Source organism: Nicotiana tabacum, chromosome 7 (genome assembly GCF_000715075.1).
Source record: "Nicotiana tabacum cultivar K326 chromosome 7, ASM71507v2, whole genome shotgun sequence".
Taxonomy (NCBI): Eukaryota; Viridiplantae; Streptophyta; class Magnoliopsida; order Solanales; family Solanaceae; genus Nicotiana; species Nicotiana tabacum.
This window is the reverse complement of record NC_134086.1, coordinates 73909626-73928448: the sequence shown is the minus strand read 5'-3', so window position 1 is coordinate 73928448 and position 18823 is coordinate 73909626. Positions and strand designations below refer to the sequence as shown.

Here is an 18823-nt window from a genome sequence, read left to right as displayed (position 1 = left end):
AATTACATATCAGGCCTCATAATATTTCCTACTGGATCAAGGATTCTTTTCTTGTTTTAGGACATAAGATTCCTTTGCTTGAAAGAAAATTGGACAAAATGGAAAGACGTATTTTATTGTATTCAAATGAAAAGAAATACAGAGTACTGTAGAGTGTGTTGGAACATATGTTTGAGCATAATGTACAGTTAACACATCCAATTTGCTGGACCTAAAAAGGAGAAGTACAACAATTACTACCAATGCACGGGAAACCAGCCAAACTTCTTGACCAGAACCATTGTTAAACATGGGATAAGTGTTTTTGATTCAGACGCTTCCATACTTGGAAAGTAACACTAAGAGTTAATATGCTGTCTCGCTTCCTGGGAGAACAGTGAATTCAATCTACTATGTTGAGTTAATCTCTTTGTCCTTGGCCTTTGCCATCCTAGTCTTTCCAAAAACTCCTCTATCAACCTGAAAATGAACGATTAAAGGGCATCGGAATATCAGAGTAAGGACACTATTGAAACAGAAAAAGGCTTTTAGTTATACTCACATGCTGCAAATAGCCTTCTGCGAGGAAGCCAGCTCTCGATCTGGAAAGCTCTCCTCCAAGCGATAACTCAACCAAACATACAGATCCAAAACCTTCAATTGAATTTCACAAGAAATAGATAATCAGTATAATCTATTTGAAATTCTACCCAGTGAAAACCTACATAAATTCATCAGCAAATAACAAATAAACACATTTCGCAACCATCTTGAAATGCAGTGGACATCAGTTTTCTTAAGTGTAAGATATGCTTATGCTTCTTTCTATAAAATCAAAGAGCAAGGGAACTTAAATCGATTTGTGTTGGTCAAAAATTTCGTCACCAAGTAACATCAGTTACAGCAGTCTAAACACATACATCAGAAAACAAGTTTGCGCCAAGTTAATATCTATGTTAAAGCAGTAACAGGAGGGAAGTGATTTTCAAATAAACAAGAAAACCGTTACACCCTCAATTTTTTTTCAAGCGTTATGACTTTGTTTGCACGTTTGATAGCATAGAGCAGGAAATGGTGCATATGAAACCAAAAAACCGGGTCAATCTCGCTCTTAACGCAAGTGATAAGGAGCTTGTGTACATGAAATTCTCAAGGAGTCTAGAAACAAAATGAAAACTTAACATACTTCAACAGAATTTACATAATCGGAATTTCATAAAAATTAGTGACTGACAATAACTATGCACAAAAACTGGAAAACTTTCATAGAATGGAAGAAGCCGAGATGGAGTGACGAGAACTTCTACACTACCTTAGCACAATAGGATTGTCTTAACCTCAATGCACAGAACTACTTCAGGTTGGCTACGTGAACCCTCTATATCCGTCCACTTTATTGGAGCCCCAGTTCATACTATTATTGTAACAATTTATCTTTCAAAACAAATTAGGGATTCTCTAAACTAGTTGAGCAAAATAAGTGCAATTATTATAATCACTAAGGCAATGACTACCAAAATGCTTTCATAAGCATAAAGCATTCAGAAATCAGTCTAAATACTTGAACTGCTTAACAAGTGTGGACAAAGTGTGAAGTAGCAAAATACGACATGCTAACCTTGTGAATTGATTCAAGCTCCTTAAGTGCAGTATGAGATTTTGGCACCTTAAGCGTCCCAGGAGTAAATATTTCACGCAGCCGTACCAGGCCATTTTTAGAATAATTTGTTGCAAACTGATGCATCAAAGCAGAGTGATCATGTAAATTCCTCATCCAAAACAATCATCCTTGAAATGCTATAAGGTGAAAAATCATCTTACTTGAGTGAGGCCTTGAGATGAAATTTCATCATCCATGTCAACTGGACTACATACGAGAAACAAAATGCGTCAATGATACTCTTCTGACATCGGATTATTATCTATCAGGAGCATATGCAAATAACATATATCCGTTTAAGAATTTATTGGGGTGTTTATATATACTAATAATTGTTGTGATAATTTCAAAGCTGATACAGTACTCTGGCTGCATTTGCTTGCATGCCTAAAATGTTCTCTGTTACTATTGTCAAGCTACAGAAAGCTATAAACATGTCACAACTTCCACTTATCTTCTTTGTAAGAGCCAAAGATGTTACCTTATACAGAAGAGATATTTATCGTGCAAACTGAGGGGTAGTGTATCAATAAGAGCAGCAACATTCTGTTCCAAGGTACAGTACAATCAATAATTAAAAAGAGCAGAAAGATCAGTAATCCAACAAAATGAATAACTGCAAGGACAGAACACAATCTAGAAAACAGTCCGCTACTAGAAGGAAAGGAAACAGATTGAGCAAGAATACCATACCAACATTTCTTCACAATTAGCAATGAAATAGTGCTCCGATAACTTGGCATTGTCCAGAAAATGCTCCTGCAAAGACAAAGGTAGAATAATTTTGAGCACTCAACTTGCAATCCTGCAGAAAGACAAAATGGTAATAAACCACTCAGTGTTTAACAGTTTCAGTGGCAAAAGCCATTGTACTAGAACACATCCATTGACATTTTATTTTTGCCATCCATAATTTTCTAGTAATGGCATTTGGATAAGACAGAAACACAACCGAGGATAGTTTGTTTGGAAGTTATGGTTAAATGATTACTGTAAAACTAGACTATGAGAATATATGTTGGGGAGAATATATATGTTGGGGAGAATCTGAGTTGGTAACTTACCAGTATCTCATGTAGGCCATGCTTTGGATGTAGACGAGAATACATGTATAAAAGGTCGAAGTTTGGAAAGAGGCCAGCTCGCTGCATTGTAAATTATTGCTCTTCAGTTACCATGATCTAATCTCATGATTAGAACATCCCACTAAACTTGGACCATTTTAAAGAATTTATTTTGTCAGGGAAGCTGCCTCCACTATAAAATGACAAGAAAAGCAAGTATGATATTCCATCATTTAGGGTGGCACTAATTCAGCAGTAAGTAAATTACCTTAAGTACAGGAGATGGAGAATCCAGCGAAGAATGAAGTAGTGGCAGATCATCTGCGTCCAAGCAAGTTACTTCACCAACAGAAAACTTGGATTTGTACCTGCCTGCTCTCCCTACAAGAAAGTGTAATCATCGAAATAGTCATTTCAGAGAACATTGATACTTGAGATGCTAAATGCACAAGTGTTGGATGATGCTCAAGAGAGCTCCTGAAAATCATTCTAAGTGTCTATACCGTTTAGATTTGAAACTCACTCTATTCGGATTACATAGTAAAGCAGCTAAAACGGCTATCCAAAAAGCCCAAAGTCCAAGACACCAAGGAAGAATTTTTTGAAAACTCTTTACAAACAGATTTTTCCATCAATAATAGGACATTACAAATTGAGTAAATCAGAAATTAAGAAAACTTTGATTTGGGTAGTATCTTTTCTCATGACAATAACATTGTTCTGTTCCTATATATTTACACATTAAAAGAAAGGAGGTTAAGATGTGTCTCATCACAACATTAAGCTTTTATTTAACTTATCTCCTATAATTCAAATGTTAAAAGGAAGGAGGTTAACCTGCATCCAATCACAACAATAAGCTTTAGACTTTACGTATAAACAGAGTCACTGCATTTTTAATTAAGCAGAAACACTGTATAGAAAATTACTAAACCATTTCCGACCACCAGCAGTGTAAGTTAGAAGTTAAAGGATGATACGGCATCCCTCCAAAGATGAGTACTCAATCAGATCTGATCCACTATACCAAGTTGTGCTCCAGTAAAATAATATACCTGCTATCTGCTTTATCTCTGGCACAGTTAGGTCCCGCATTTCAACACCATCAAATTTCTTTAATGTTGAAAATATAATTCTAGAAATGTTAAGGTTGAGACCCATCCCAATAGCGTCACTCGCTACAAGAACATCAGAGTCGCTGCTTGCATCATTGAACAATGTTGCCTGCAATCTTACAGAATATATTTACTAACCAATTTGCCAGCACGATAATAGACATCAAAACAGATTGCAATTTAGGCAAGTCATCACAGATGGGAATGCCATTCAAGCTGTAACATAAACTAGGTATATCATAGCACACTGAAGGAAAAAAAAAAAAAAACTCTTGTAAGAAGAATAAGTATGGCCAGATGACAGGAAGGCCAGAGTAAAAAGTTGATGATTAAAGAGACTCATCTAGGATGATAATGTTGATAAAGTGAGTTATATCCTCAGCCTGAACAAAAACGGATTACAACTAACCAAGAAACAAATGCAGGGAACACAATTGTAGGAATACTTAGCAGATGACCGGACATGAACCAATCTTAACTCCAATGTAGACAAAAAGAAAGGATCAGAATTAAACCTGTCTAGTTCGAGTCTCTGGTGGCAATGAACCATAAACAACAGAGCAAAGATGCTTTCCCCCCGTTTCAATTAGCTTCTGTTAACATCAAGAGCAATAGTATGAATCAGGATAAACAGAAATCTAAAATCTAAATATCAGTTATATATCCTTTGAGCATAACAAGACAAGAAGTTCAATGGCTATTACAAAATCTAAACTTTGATCAGCAGGATTATCCGACGCAGAACTAGATTTTAACTCATAGCGGAACTTCATCAACTGAATGCTAGTTGATTTCAACTTGCTCCTATCAGGGCATACATTCTACATACCAATTCACTGCATGCCCCACCCAGTTGTGCTGTGATTATGACATGCCAAGCCAGTTACTCCAGTAATTTAAATTCACTTGATCTCAACTTCTCCTAACAGTTTAATCCTGCTATCTACCAATTTGCAAAAAGGCAGCATCAGATTACAACTAATGTCACCTGATTTCAACTACTTCTATCAGTATATACATGCTATACAACAAGTTACCCCCTAAAGGTAATTTCCTCTAATTTGTGTCACTCTTTATTTCTTTCTTTCTGTCCTACTGCACCGGAGTGTGGCTGTGACATTAGTGTGTAAAGTTGTTCCTCACCTTCATCCTGTATATCTCCGTACGCGAGAAGGTGACTACGCAGTCACCAGTCCTTATATTGGAGAAAGATCCTAAAGGAACCTTTAATGGGACAAGAGGTGAGAGCCTCTCATAGTATTGAACCTGGCAGCAAAGGGAAGCAAGAGAGTCAAATTATTTATAGAAGGCACACAAAAGAAATGAACAAAAAGTTACTAGCATAAATAAACTATGAAGCAATTACAAAGCAGCTTGAAGTAGCATAATTTTTTTTAATGACAAACTTGGAGTATCATAAAAATTGATAGGAGTGTTTGTTGGGTCTTGTGGGGAGAAAGCTTGGTGTTTTTAAGGGATGGTAACATATTTGTATATAAATAAATAAACTACACAAAAACTGTGTATTCACCCATATTTACAGTGCGAGTACAGGAAGAATTCCTAGTCCTTTGTCTTTCCTTTGGCACCGAACTAAGTAAGCTACGTCTCATGCAAACAAGCCCAAGCCCATTAAACTTAGGCACTAGACGTACTCATCAAGCTCAATGAGTATCGTATAAGACTATGGAATAAAAGGGGAAATTCATCAGAAATACGTCCTCAGCCTCAACTATGTTGTTCAAGATATGTTACTATGTTAGTCACCTAACTGGTCATATAAATGAGTATCTTCTTTAAAATCGTTAAAGGGTTATACAGCTTTCCTTATCCCTTAGCAGAGTTTGAAGATGGTATCTTCAATTACATTCTAAAAAGAACCAAGGATAAGTGGATAACAGATAATTCTAGACAAAAGAATTGAAATGGCCAGATTCCACATTAGTATTTTTTTCAAATTAAACACCAGAGAAGAAAAGCTCAGTACCTTGATGGTGTCTCCAGTCACTTTGAGGATTTCCTGAACAAGAGGAACAGCTGCTGCATCTCCACACAGATGCAACTCATTAGCAGCTAGTCCCAATAATGCACGTGTAAATGAAAAGCCCCTTGACCTACACCCTATCATCTGAAAAAGAATATGTCATACACAGTAAAATATCCAAGGACAGAAGAAAAGAGTAACAAAGAGAACTGGATCGCTGGGTAATCCTTTAATAGGCATTAGCAACGGAAACACATTTGGTTCAGAAAATGCGACGAGGCTTAAAGAAAAGACTGATACCAAAGAGTGACTCTCTCTCTTTTCCCCACTAAAAAAAAAAAAGAAACTCTGTATGATTTTGATTACAAGATTGAAGGTCAATATTACCCCAATTTGTTTGGCATTGAGGCAAAGTAGTTGTTATAGTTATTTTATTGAAGGCCAATATTAAGTCAAAGTTTATTTTTGAGAATGGTAACAAATTTTATTCATCAGCAGTAGCACAAAGATTATGCTGGCAACAGTATTTACAAGGTACTATCCTTGTGAACTTTACAAGGCTTCCAAAAATTGTAGAATAGATTCTGCATCTCCTACAGAAAACTATTTACACCAAAAGTGAAAATTTAAAATACAATTCATTTTAACTACTTGTATGGAGCTACTCCTGTCTTCAAAACATCTGCTATTTCTTTCCTTCCATATGGTCCACCAGATGCAAGCTGGGATAATCCTCCACCATTTTTTCTGACTGACCATTTTATCGGCATAGTTCCAAGCTTTCAGTAGATCACATGTGTTTCCCGGCATTATCCATTTCAAATTTACCAGGGGCAAAAATAGATTCCATAGTTGGGAAGTGAAAGCACAATGGAGAAAGAGATGGCTATTGTTTTGAGATTCAGCTTTGCAGAGGAAGCATCTGGAGGTTAATTGCATACCCCTTCTCTGAAGAATATCCTGAGTTAGACAAGCCCTCCTTGCTACTAGCCATGTAAAGCAGTTAACCTTGTAAGGTATCTTCATCTTCCAAATTTGCTTCCAAGGCCAGTTGATGTTCTGTTGTCCATTATTGGAGAAATAAGTATATGCATCTCTTAGTGTGAATACCTTACTGCCCCTACCATTCCATACCATGGTATCCTCACTATCATTGGGTCTTCTCAATCCCTCCAAAGTTAGATAGAATGCAGTCACTGTCCCCATTTCACAATCATTTAATGCTCTACTGAAAGTGAGATTCCATCCATGTTGGCTCCATACTTCACTGATTGTTGACTTAGGCAGAAGTGGTAACCTAAATATTTCTGGAAACCTATCTCTTAAAGGTTCATGCCCTATCCATTTAAGTCAAAGTTTATTGTTTTCCAGTGCAACAAAATTTGAACTTTCTGAAGAAACTAGAAAGGCTACACAGCGTAATGGAAATCTAGGTAAGGAGACTAAGGAGAGTCTCTTCCTGATTTCACTTCTATGATGTTTTATCTCTCTCATTGAGAAAATTAAATTGAGTTAAACTTGTCGTTGCAGATGAACTATTAGAAGAAGACGCTATGATCAAATAGGATAAGGAGGTAAGCATGCTTTTCAAAGCTTTACTATTTGAAAGCTTCTGCCCTCGTCAAAACAACTCTAGGTGCATTCATGTAGTCCTTCCAGGTGACTCAATTAGCCCATTTCAGTAATAGAAATTTTGTTGCCTTAGTATTTTGGGGAAGGATGTACCAGTTACTAAGGCTAGTCGGGAAATGCATCCCGCTACAGCATATGATGTGCCCTCTTTGTCTCTCTATTATCAGAACGGATATCACCCACAGGTTCTCTCTGTCAATGTTCAACTTTCCTTACCAACAAAAAAAAACCCAAAAGAAGCTCAAAAAGAAGGAGTTCAACCGGAACAGTCAGGAAAGAGTGTTAGCTTCCCTTCAAAATGATTTATACAGAGGTAGCCAATCCCAAAAGCAACCTGTCAGGATGCTACTAGAAAGGAAGCTGCCTTCACACTCTAAGGTGCCAACTCTGCCCAAACACGTTCTTTGACCTTCAGAGCTGTTACCAGATTCAAAAGTGCTAAGTCAACGGTAAACTAGTTGATATGATCCTGGATAGTTCGGGCAAAATGGAGAATATTGAGAATGACCCCAATTGACCCGCTCCATGTCCAAGAACGTCCAAGGGATGAACGCTAAGGAGCTGCATGATCTTCAACAATTGACTAGAAGATGTTTGTGAGAGGTACTTGGAGGATTCATGCAAAGAATACCATGTTTGGAGTCTTGAGAATTGAAGAATCAAGACCCAAGTCAAACCGTGTGACACAGTTTCACCAACCGTTGGCTATGGTTCAAGAGGGGCCTGAAGAGCTGAAGAAAATAGGGTTCTGGAATTCTCACGGTTCAGCTGTATCTTAAGGTTGGGGCTACGGCTTGGCCTGGTGAGATATTTTGGGAAATTAATTGAAAGTGTTGGTTTATGTTTAGTCAACAATGGCATGCCAATTGGAAGAGTTGGTGGAAAGAGTTGGTGTGGATGCTAGGAGGAAGCTTCCTCCTTTGATGTCACCCATGATATCAAGAGGAGGTAGTTTGATGTCACCAATGACATCAAGAGGAGGTCTTTACCTCTATAAATAGATGTACTCCTTCATTTGTAGAAACCATCCCAAAAATAATACAATACATTGTAGTGAGTAGAGAGTTAAGAGAGAAATTCTCTTAAGTGTAATTGGGAACTCTCCCCTTCCTTTGTTAATATTAAAAAGGCAACTGTTCTCTGGTGGACGTAGGATTATTTTGATCCGAACCACGTTAAATCTTGTGTTCTTTCTTTTACGTTTCCGCTAACAATTGGTATCAGAGCAACAGGATTCTTTAACGATCCAAGGAGGAAGAACAAGCAAAGATGAGTTCCATGAAGTTTGAAATTGATAGATTCAGTGGACGCAACAACTTCAATATCTGGAAGATCCAGATGATGGCGTTACTGCGGAGGGAAGGTTCAATCCATGCTATTGACGGAAAGTATCCTAAGGATATATCAGCTCCCGACAAGGAGAAGATTGAAGGGGATGCATTGAGTGCAATCCAACTATCCCTTGCACCTAACGTGCTTTGTGAAGTGAGTACGGGTACCGAAGAGACGACCAAACAGTTATGGGAAAAGCTAGAAGGGCTATACCAAGACCGATTAGTGACAACAAGGATGTTGTTACAACGGCGTCTTCACACATTTAAGATGGGGTCAGGTACTTCGTTACAAGATCATTTAGATGCGTTCAATAAACTTGTCATGGACTTACAGATTGCAGGAATTAAAAAGGAGGAGGAGACGCTTGCATGTGCTTTGCTATTTTCATTGACTTCAGGATATCGTGATATTGAGAATTCAATGATGTATAGCAAAGGCCTATCAAGCTTGAGCAAGTGCGGTAGGCACTTAACTCTAGTGATGTGCGGAGGCACATTGAAGGAGATAGAGATGACTAGGCAAGTGGGCTCTTTGTGAGAGGCCGGACTAGCCAACAGGGAAAGAGCAAATCAAAGCACAGATCAAAGTCTCGTGTGAACAAGAAGAATACAGAGTGTTGGGGTTGTGGCAATAAGGGGCACTTTGAACGAGATTGCCCAATGTCAAAGTCCAAGGAAAAGGCGAGTGCATCTACAGTTGAACAGGTACATGATTTTGATAATGATTATGTACTAACAACGTCGTGTAATAATAATAGTAGTTATGGAAACAAATGGGTGTTAGACTCTGCTTGTACTCTGCATATGACGTTCCGAAAAGACTGGTTTAGCAGCTATGAGAAAAGTGGAGGAACCGTAGTAATGGGCAATACTGCAACTTGTGCAATAATTGGCATTGGCTCAGTTCGGGTTCGCTGCCATGATAGAGTCGTGAGGACTATGACACAAGTCCGTCATGTTCCTGATCTGAAGAAGAATTTGATCTCCCTGAGTACTTTGGATGAACAAGGCTACAGGTACATGAGCGAAGTAGGAACTATAAAGGTGACTAAAGGTTCTTTAGTCATGCTAAAAGGCAAGCTGGAGAACGGCCTTTACACATTGGCCGGAAGCACCATTGTTGGCTCTGCAAATGCATCTACAGTGCAATTATCTAATGATGACAAGGCAAGACTATGGCATATGAGACTAGGTCATATGAGCGCACGTGGACGGGAGATATTGAGTAATCGTAACCTTTTGGAAGGTGAGAAGATCAGCACACTTGACTTCTGTGAGCACTGCGTTCTAGGGAAGCAGAAGAAGGTTAGCTTCAGCACTGGCAAACACAAGACAAGAGGAGTGCTAGACTACATCCATTCAGATTTATGGGGTCCCTCTAAACTTCCATTGAAGGGCAGAAAGAGGTATCTTCTCACTTTTATTGATGATTTCTCATGAAAGGTTTGGGTGCATTTTTTGAAGGCAAAAAGTGATGCTTTTGAAGCATTTAAAAAGTGGAAAATTTTGGTTGAAAATAAAATGGAAAGGAAAATCAAGTATCTTCGCACAGACAATAGCTTGGAGTTTTGCAATGAAGAGTTTAATGAATTCTGCAAGGTTCATGGGATCTCAAGACACAGGACTGTCAGGTATACCCCACAGCAGAATGGAGTTGCCGAGAGAATGAACAGAACTCTTCTTGAAAAGGCTCGTTGTATGCTCTTACAAGCCAAAATGTCCAAAGTATTTTGGGCTGAATACTGTCAATCGATCTCCAGCATCAGCAATTGACTTTAAGACTCCGAATGAGGTATGGTCAGGTGAACTCTCTAACTATTCATACTTACGAGTATTTGGGTGTCCAGCTTATTATCGGCAATTGACTTTAAGACTCCGAATGAGGTATGGTCAGGGGAATCATCTAACTATTCATACTTACGAGTATTTGGGTGTCCAGCTTATTATCACGTTAATGAAGGAAAGCTTGAACCAAGGGCTACGAAGGCCATATTCGTAGGGTACGTGGATGGAGTAAAAGGGTACAAACTTTGGTGTTTGTCTTTACTCAAATTTACAGTTAGTAGAGATGTCACCTTCGATGAATCCTCCATACTTGATCCCCGTAAAATTTCCGTGGAGTTTTCAGGAAACAAGAACGACGAGCAGGTGGAGCTTCCGGTGGAGCTTGCCAAGGAAAAGGATCAAGAGACTCAGGTTAAAGATGAGTCAGAAGATGTAGACCTTGAAGAACTTGCTGTCAATGAACCATACACAATTGCGAAGGGGAGGGAGAAGAGGCAGACACGAGAACCGGAACGCCTTATAGATCAAGCAAACTTGATTGCATATGCGTTCGCAGCTGCACAAGAAGAGATTAAGGATCCAGTGCCCTCCTCGTATATTGAAGCAACTTCTTGCAAGGATATTGTACAATGGCGGTTAGCCATGACTGAAGAGATGGAGTCTCTTCACAAAATCAGACATGGGTCTTAGTGAAAAGACAAAAGGGGAAGGGGATAGTTGGATGCAAGTGGGTCTACCGAAAGAAAGAGGGAATTCCTGAAGTGGAAGATGCTAGGTTCAAGGCGAGATTGGTTGCAAAAGGTTTCAGTCAGAAGGAGGGAATTGACTACAATGAGATTTTCTCTCCAGTCGTGAAGCATAGCTCAATTCGCGTGCTACTAGCATTGGTTGCCCAATTTGACTTGGAGCTTCAACAGCTTGATGTCAAAACTGCTTTCTTACACGGTGATCTAGAAGAGACAATCTATATGGATCAGCCTGAAGGTTTCCTAGCTGAGGGAAAAGAAGATCACGTTTGCCAACTAAAGAAGTCTTTGTATGGTTTGAAGCAATTCCCTAGATAGCGGTACAAGAGGTTTGATGCATTCATAACTACACATGAATTCTCAAGGAATGCATTTGATAGCTGTGTGTATAACAAGAAGATGTCTGGTAACTCAATGATTTATTTACTGTTGTATGTTGATAATATGCTTATTGCTGCTAACAACATTACAGAGATAAATGCTTTGAAGAAACTGTTGAGTAAGGAATTTGACATGAAGGATTTAGGAGCTGCAAAGAAAATCCTTGGTATGGAGATTTCAAGAGAAGACGGTGTTGTACATCTTTCTTAGAAGAGGTATATTGAAAGGGTTCTCGAGAGATTCAATATGCATACGTGCAAGCCTGTAAGTACACCATTAGCTCCTCATTTTAAACTTTCAGAGTTACAAATGCCTCAGTCCGAGGATGAGGTGGAGCATATGTCAAAGATTCCTTATGCCAGTGCAGTCGGTAGCATTATGTATGCTATGGTATGCACACGTCCAGATATTTCTCAATCTGTAAGTGTGGTAAGTAGATATATGCCCAGCCCAGGAAAGAGGCATTGGGAAGCTGTCAAGTGGATATTGAGATATCTCAAAAGAGCTTCTGGTGTTGGTCTGACCTTTCGAAAAAGTGGTGGAGGTATTTCAATTCTCGGTTATGTAGATTCTGACTATGCAGGAGATCTTGACAGAAGAAGGTCCACAACTGGATACATCTTTACCCTCGTTGGCAGTGTCGTTAGTTGGAAGTCGACTCTGCAGTCGATTGTCGCTTTGTCTACGACAGAAGCAGAATACATGGCAGCAGCGGAGGCGGTGAAGGAAGCTATTTGGTTGAAAGGTTTAGTAGCAGAATTGAGTTTGGTTAAGCTGGAATCAACTCTTAGATGTGATAGTCAGAGTGTTATTCATCTAATGAAAAATCAGAGATTTCATGTGCGCACTAAACACATTGATGTCAGATTTCATTTTATTCGAGATGTTGTTGAAGAGGGAACTATCAAGGTCGTGAAGGTTATCACAGACGATAATGCTGCAGACATGTTGACCAAGATAGTCCCGCTCGCTAAGTTTGCACACTGCAAGGACTTGGCGGGGGTGTGCATCAACTGATGCAACTCCGAAGAGAACAGTTGTTAGGTGGAGGTGGTATGTTCAACAATGGTTTGATTCTTCTTGTTTCTTACAACGGGGTTGCCCAGTAAGCTTAGAAGTTTTGGCCAGAGTTGTTCACACGCACGCTCGAAACGCAAACCAAGGTGGAGATTGAAAGTGTTGGTTTATGTTTAGTCAACAATGGCATGCCAATTGGAAGAGTTGGTGGAAAGAGTTGGTGTGGATGCTAGGAGGAAGCTTCCTCCTTTTTTATGTCACCCATGACATCAAGAGGAGGTCTTTACCTCTATAAATTGATGCACTCCTTCATTTGTAGAAACCATCCCAAAAATAATACAATACATTGTAGTGAGTAGAGAGTTAAGAGAGAAATTCTCTTAAGTGTAATGGGGAACTCTCCCCTTCCTTTGTTAATAATAAAAAGGCAACTGTTCTCTGGTGGACATAGGATTATTTTGATCCGAACCACGTTAAATCTTGTGTTCTTTCTTTTACGTTTCCGCTAACATTAACTTTGAAACTTTTCCTATTTTACCCATTGGGTATTTATAACAGCCTAGGGTTATTTCATTGGGAATTTAACATATTTTTGACATAAAAAAACTCTTGAGAGAGATTTGGAACCTCTTGGTTCGAGTTCGACTTTGGATAACCTGTTTTCAAGACTTGGGTTCTTGAGAGTAATCTTCTTCTCCTTTCTCTATATCTAGGGTTCTAATTGTCGTTCTTGGGAGGCGATCAGATAGTTTTTAGATTGTTGCTTGAGACGTTCACTTAGGGTTCTAGATTTTCTTCTAAATTTCCTTATTATGACTACTTTTGATTATCTTAATCAAACCTATCATTTGTTTTACTTTAATTATTATTATTTTCATATTCCGCTGCTTTGTTTATCTCAGATCGTATCACTAGTTGCAAGTGGCATCAGCTAATCCCTATAAAGCTACACTCTAGTCATTGAGGTCAGCCTAAAAATAGATCCAGCTAGAAAAATCAGCAACAGGTTGGCACCATGAATCTATAAGACAGATTATTAGAAGAAGGCAGATTAGTTTCTTAAAGAGAAAGGTCACATCTCAGTCTATGAGATGACTTGGCTTTGAGAGACATGAGTATATGTGGGAGATGGTTCGCTCATATTTTTAGAGTGTAAACACACACACATATAAAACACAAAAATGATGACGTTATCAGTTAAAGGCACACCTGAATTTCATCAATAATCGCACAGTCATAGTCAGATGCAACATCAGCCATCTCTACTGTAACAGCCTTATGTCTTGCACCATCAACTTCCTCCCTCTCTTGTCCAGTAATAAGGTCACAAGGAACTTTTGACTTGTTCAACCTTTTAGCAACCTCCCATGCTAATAACCTCAAAGGCCCACAGTAAACACCTGAATATCAGATTCGACTATTAAGGTAATTCCATTAATTGGAACAGACTAGTTAAACTCAGAACATTTCAGGGTATTAGTATTACAGTTTACCAGAAGAACTCGACTCGAGCTGTTTTAGGGCATAATATGTTTTGCCGCTGTTTGTTGGGCCCACATGTAAAAAGACATTCCTGCTTTTCTTTCGAGCATGTGGGTACCATGTATGCGGATGGCTGAAATTAGAAATGGATCACAGAGATCAAAATGGACTTCCACAAAAATCACAGTACAACAGTAGATGATCTAGTTCTCCTTTTTTATCAGGTAATACAACTTGTATTAATATGCATCCAGTGGATGAAGAATAGGTATAAACAAAAAGGTTACTATATAAAATTCAAGGAACCAACAAACACAATAGATGATCTCCTTTCATGCAGTAAATAAGAAATGAGATACAATTCTTACGTAAGGTCTGTAAAATCGACTTTTCTAGCAGCAGTAGAATTGCTGAATTGCCTTAGGCAATTACAAATAGCAAAAGAAGCTTCTGTTCCCATATTCCATGGGAGCCAATACAACTCCCCGCCACCTGTCCAACAAGGAAGTGCTAAAATCGTTAATAATTGGTTGGCTGCAATAGAAATGCAAGCGCTCCAGCTAAAACTCACAGTTCTAGAAATGACCAAATAGAAAAGGTCTACAACTCCATGTTTGGTTAGCTTAACTGTGTGGAAAAATAATTTCCTTATGAACCCATTTTCTTAAAATTTCAGGAAAATAACTTCCCTGCCAAGAGGTGAGAAAACATATTCCGAAACTCTCCAATTGAAGGTTTCATCCTTCCCCACCCCCACCCCCATCCCCAATCTACCACGCCACCCTGCTGCCGCCCACCGACCCAACACCCCTCCCACTCCACACCCAGCCCACACCCGACCGCCAACCTCGACCCCCACCCTTGACCCACAAACACCCCCATCCCCTATAATGTTTGCATAAATAAATATAAATGCTCTTGGGACAATATATATCCTATTTGGCCAAGCTTCATTTTGGCCATAAGTGTTTTTTTTTTCCTTTCTGAAAGTACCTTCTCCCAAAGTTAAGGTGTTTGGCCAAGCTTTTAGAAGGAAAAAAAAGTGTCTTTGAATAAAAGCAGAAGCACTTTTTGAGAAGCAGGAAAAAGTAGTTTTTTCTCAAAAGCACATTTTGTGAAAAGTACTTTTGAGAAAAAATACACTTAGAAGTACTTTTTAAAAGGTTGGTCAAACACTAATTGCTACTCAAAAGTGCTTTTCAAGTTAATTAGCCAAACATAAACTGTTTCTCACCAAAAGTATTTTTTTGAAAAGCAATTTTGAGAAAAGCATTTTTCAAAATAAGTTGATTTTAGAAGCTTGGCCAAACAAGCTAATATTCTGCTTGCTTACCAAACACCAGAAAAACCACTTATTTTCAGGGAAAACATTTCCCCTTCGTACCAAACACACACTTATTATAATCTGCAAGGAGAATCACTAAAGCACAGAGACATAAGCACACTGTCAATCTATGCCTGCACACATAGCAATAGCACAAAAAGAGAAAGAACTATCCAAATGCCCTACATAGACTGAGCACAAATCATTCAGATTGTCATCTCAATATAAATAGAAAATTGATATGAGCAATCGTCTTATCTCAAGTAATCATACCAGTTCTCTACAAGACCGCATGAACACATTAATAACATAAAGACAAAGGAGGTCAAGGAACTAGGCAGGTCTTGACGTCTCAATCAACGTCAGTACCCCCCCTCCCCCTTACCATGTTACGATGAACTTCACATTTCTTGAGATGTAACATTGACATCGCATGTGCTGATTCATGAGTAAGATTTGGATAGACTACTAGTAGACAATATCACCTCTTGCATCAAATTATGAAGGACAAACAAGTATTAACACCATTTTGGGGGAAACTAATCTTTATATTTTTCTGTTGACGACTTGCCGGAGAAACCAAAAATCAAAGATGCGAAGATAATATAAATAACAACAAGATTTTCTGCTCAAAGATGATATAAATAACAAGTTTTTCTGCTCAGAACAAACCAACTCTTCGTAGCTAGATGTCAATGCGCTTGTGCTTATGTACAATACAAAAGGCTACAATTATTGTATTTCAATACTAAACAAGTTGGCGTCGACTATATGAACCATTTTTGCTTAAGTTGGGCCTGTTTCTTTTCTGAACAATATAAAAAACTAATTCTCAATCTTAATCATAAATAAAATACAAAATTCTCATTTCCTACAAGGAGCTCTAGATTCACACTTTCGACTCGATGAAAGTCAAAGCGCAAAAGCCATAGCTTTCTCTACAAACATTCCTTCAATACAGCAAATGAACTTTAAAATCCAAAAATATCCCACATTTAGCTATCAATTGAAACATTATTAAAACCATTATATCTGCATACAGATTAGCAGTTGCTCTATTATATATTTTGACAATTCAGATAAGATTCAACATCAAAGTTTAAGCAAATAAGTTCACTACCATTCTATAAAATACTGAAACAAATTTTTTTTTTTAAAAAAAAGTTTTATTTAAGAAAAAGAAATCCACTTTTTACCTCCAGATTTATCATTCTCCACTAGTCTATGCAATTATCAATCATTTTCTTTAACCCAACAAAGAAAAAGAAACTAACTTTCAAGAATTTAAAAAGGAACACTATTTTGCTTCTATGTCTTATCTTTTGAGAAAACTATAAGAACTATTGAGAACTACCCAGAATAAAGTAAAGTTGAAAAATTTACCATGTGATATAAGACTCTTACGCGGAATGCTCACCGGTATTAGTCTCCGGCCGAAGAGCAAAGCTACCATTTTTTTTCCTTTTTTTCTTTTAATTTATACAAAAGAATAAGGAAAGTATATACACAGTTTTTTTTCTTTTCTTTGGAATATTGCTAGAGATGGGTGTTTACACGTCTTATGTTAAATTGAGAAGAAGTAGAAGAAATCATGGGAGGAGAAAGGTGCTGAGAAAATTGTTGCGTGTACTCCGACCGCTGCCTTCGGTTCTCAACAGTTAATTCTTTATTAATTTTTCCGAAACACTAATTATTTTGCGTCGACAATGTTTTATTAAATTTAAGAAAGAAAGAAGATACTTCTAAAATTGCGGTTTAAATTAAGCCGACGTTTAGACATAAGAATTGTAAAATTTCAAAATAGGGGAAAAAAACATTTAAAGTGAAAATGTTATTTCAAATTTAGAGTTGTGTTTGGACTTGAATATAATTTTGGGTTGTTTTTGAAGTTTTGTGAGTGATTTGAGTGAAAATTTTGAAAAATAGTTTTTTGGAGATTTTCAAATTTTCAAAATGCATCTTCAAGTGAAAATTGGAAATTTTACGAACAAACACTGATTTCGAAATAAATTGAAATTGTTTTGAAAAAAAAAAAGAAAAAATTTCTTATGTCCAAACGGGCTCTAAATACTTCTGTAAATTATTAAAATAAGAAATTTAAAGTTAACTTATTTTAAAATATACAAATACATTATTTTTTCTTAAAAATATTAGAAAATATAGTGTCACAAATTTTATTTTATTTTTGGTAATAAAAATATAAAATATTACCATACAAAAAAATGAATACACCTAAATAGCAGTTTATCCTTGGCAATATTCAGGAAGGGTAGACTTTCTTAATGAAAGCAACATATGATTGCAGGAAAAGAGAGAGAAAACCATACTCTGTTCACTCTCTAACCAAATACCATTGACATGGCCACATCCCCACCCCCACAGAGGATCCATCCTCCAAAATATCACTGGAACCACTGGATCCCCTTACTTTGCCTCCCAAATTGAGATGGATGAGGATACCCCTCAAAAAAATTCTTCCAAAGAGATCCTGCTGGAAAAGAATTTAATGTCCACCACTTTATATGAACTAACTCACTCCACTCCCCTATTCGAACTAAATGTGGGGAATATCCATATCCCTTTGTCAAAGGAGGACGAGAACAGACTATACTTACCCTGGAGATACTCCCTAATAGTAAAATTATTTGGGAGGAAAATTCTCCATCAGCTACTGTGAGCAAAGCTCGCACATCTTTGGAAGCCCATTGAACCCCTAACGCTAATCGACCTGGGTTATGACTTCTTCATCATCAAATTTAACTTAGAAGCTAGCATGAACAAAGTCTTGAGAGAGGGACCCTGGTTTGTCAGGAGCCACTTCCTTTCTATACGGAAATGAGAACCAAACATTGTCCTAGCTGAATCCAAATTTGATATTACAGCAATTTGGATCAGGCCCCCATAGCTCCCAACAGAGTTCTATGACAGAGTGATCCTCGAGCAAGTGGGCAATAGGGTGGGCAAACTACTAAATAGATACATGTACCTCCTCCACCCTTAGGAGGAAATATGCTAGGATTTGTGTCCAAGTTCCATTAGACATTCCAGTCACCACCACAATCATCATCAGAATCCACAACAAACCCATCCTATATGAGGGGGAAGGGATTCTCTGCAAGGGATGTGGGAGAATTAGCCATACTACTTCGCCACTATCCATTCATGCCCAAGGTCAATAAAGCCAACAATCCAACTAATCTAAACCCTACATCTACAACTACAGGTACAACTCCTACCAAAGACTCTCTGTGGCAAATAGTTCCATTCAAACGAAACAAAAAAGGAACTCACAAAGGAAATCACTTGCCTAGGCCATTCGG

General features: G+C 37.9%; 1 protein-coding gene across 1 annotated transcript; it reads right to left on the bottom strand.

The window, feature by feature from the left end:
• Positions 1-89: 89 nt before the first annotated feature.
• Positions 90-17212, bottom strand: LOC107806737 (ATP-dependent RNA helicase SUV3, mitochondrial). Its single transcript, XM_075257279.1, has 16 exons — positions 16887-17212; positions 14548-14671; positions 14191-14312; positions 13907-14097; positions 5806-5946; positions 4962-5084; positions 4334-4411; positions 3759-3927; positions 2972-3084; positions 2704-2784; positions 2333-2398; positions 2121-2185; positions 1801-1846; positions 1598-1714; positions 542-633; positions 90-459 (listed from the first exon to the last, which is right to left on the bottom strand). Exons 1-16 carry the CDS (start codon positions 16954-16956, stop codon positions 339-341), a joined length of 1719 nt encoding a protein of 572 aa, XP_075113380.1. The 5' UTR covers positions 16957-17212; the 3' UTR covers positions 90-338.
• Between the last annotated feature and the right edge of the window lie 1611 nt (positions 17213-18823).